Below are 1,899 nucleotides of genomic sequence, written 5' to 3'. Positions count from 1 at the left end.
CGCACACTACAGGACAATTTACACATGGCCAATCCACCCTAACCTACGTATCCCCGCACACTACAGGACAATTTACACATGGCCAATCCACCCTAACCCACACATCCCCGCACACTACAGGACAATTTACACATGGCCAATCCACCCTAACCTACACATCCGTGGGCACTGCTTTGGCAAGAGGAGGGTGAATGAGATTAATGGTTGCAAAGAACACTGTTAGGAAATGGACTTGCCACGCTGTTGACAGTGTATCTTTCTAACTTCCTTTAGCCTCTGTGGGCACGGGTTTGCTGAAACTGAGCGGGGACCCTGCGATGAAATGGACACGGTCCGAAGCGGACGCGGTGAGATGTAAAGCTGGTATAACACGACGACCCCAGCGGAGGGGTCTGATAGATAGGCTGCGGGAGCCGGATCGACCCATTGGTGAGAAGGTTCAGATCCAACCCAGAGAGAAGGGAGGGGAACAGAACAGAATAAAAACAAAGTGACTCGCAGAACCTTGCAGGCAGGAGAAAGTAAGCGATGCAATAAAAAGGGCAGACGTTGCACCGTCAACAAAAAGGTGTTGGAAGAGAGACAGCAAGGTGTAGAGCTGGATGAACACAGCAGGCCAAGCAGCATCACAGGAGCAGGAAAGCTGACGTTTCGGGTCGAGACCCTTCAAGAGAGAGATGGCTTGGCTCTGCACACATGGGCACAACGCATCGCTGGACGAATCGGGCGTCCGCCAGGACAACGCTAGCTCGCCGTGCAACGGGTCATCGGCGGCGCCGCCGGTGGAGGTGGGCTTGGTGGTGAGGAACGAGCTGTTGGCTCGCTTGGAGGTGGCCGTTCTGTCCGTCATCCTGGTGCTGGCGCTGGGCGGCAACCTGGGCGTACTGCTGGCGATCCGCTCGAACCGCCGCAAGCCGTCTCGCATGTTGTTCTTCGTGAAGCACCTGAGCATCGCGGACCTGGTGGTGGCCGTCTTCCAGGTGCTGCCCCAGCTCATCTGGGAGGTCACCTACCGCTTCTACGCGCCCGACTTTGTGTGCCGCGGGGTCAAGTACCTGCAGGTGGTCGGCATGTTCGCCTCCACCTACCTGCTCATCGTCATGTCCATCGACCGGTGCCTGACCATCTGCCAACCCCTCAAAACCCTGCAGCAGCGCACCACCCGACCCTACGTGCTCTGCTCCTGGTTGATCAGCCTCCTCTTCAGCACCCCCCAGGTCTTCATCTTCTCCCTCAAGCAGGTAGGGCCCGGCGCCTACGACTGCTGGGGGGACTTCGCCCGGCCCTGGGGAGCCCGGGCGTACATCACCTGGATCACCCTGTCCGTCTACGTGCTGCCCGTCGTCGTGCTGCTCGTCTGCTACTCGCTCATCAGCTTCAAGATCTGGCGCAACGTCCGGCTGAAGACCCAGCGGGAAGCCCGCGCCTCCTCCTTCTCCGGGGGCACCCTCATGCTCTCCAGGGTCAGCAGCGTCAAGATCATCTCCCGCGCCAAGATCCGCACCGTCAAGATGACCTTCGTCGTCGTCCTGGCCTACATCGTCTGCTGGACGCCGTTCTTCGTCGTGCAGATGTGGAAGGTGTGGGACGAGCACGCCCCCGAGGAGAGTAAGTCTCTCTCACTCTTCTTGCGACCCCGACCTCCCCCACCCAACCTGCGCGGGGCCGCTCATCGTGACCGCGGCTCATCACCTAACTCAATTCCATCCCCCACCACCAACCCCGCCCTCACACCTCTCCCCCTTCCCACTTCCATCATCCGACTCAATCCTCCCGCCGCCTGCCCCAAACTCTTCCCCTTCCTGCTTTCATCACCCAACTCAATGCCCCCCTTCCCACTTCCATCATCCAACTCAATCCCCCCTTCCCACTTCCATCATCCAACTCAATCCCCCCCCA

The 1,899-nt window shown here is 59.2% G+C and overlaps 1 protein-coding gene across 1 annotated transcript in view; it reads left to right on the top strand.

Moving 5' to 3' along the window:
* Positions 1 to 1,899, top strand: part of oxtra (oxytocin receptor a) — a 460,437-nt gene that overhangs the window by 1,101 nt on the left and 457,437 nt on the right. Inside the window, exon 2 of the mRNA XM_020518833.2 lies at positions 274 to 1,608. Coding sequence (XP_020374422.2) covers positions 678 to 1,608 — 931 coding nt within the window. The 5' untranslated portion in view covers positions 274 to 677. The remainder of the gene's footprint in view (positions 1 to 273; positions 1,609 to 1,899) is intronic.

This window comes from Rhincodon typus, chromosome 16 (assembly GCF_021869965.1).
Source record: "Rhincodon typus isolate 14 chromosome 16, sRhiTyp1.1, whole genome shotgun sequence".
Classification (NCBI taxonomy): domain Eukaryota; kingdom Metazoa; phylum Chordata; class Chondrichthyes; order Orectolobiformes; family Rhincodontidae; genus Rhincodon; species Rhincodon typus.
The sequence above is the reverse complement of the archived record's forward strand: the minus strand, read 5'-3'. Positions and strand labels throughout refer to the sequence as shown.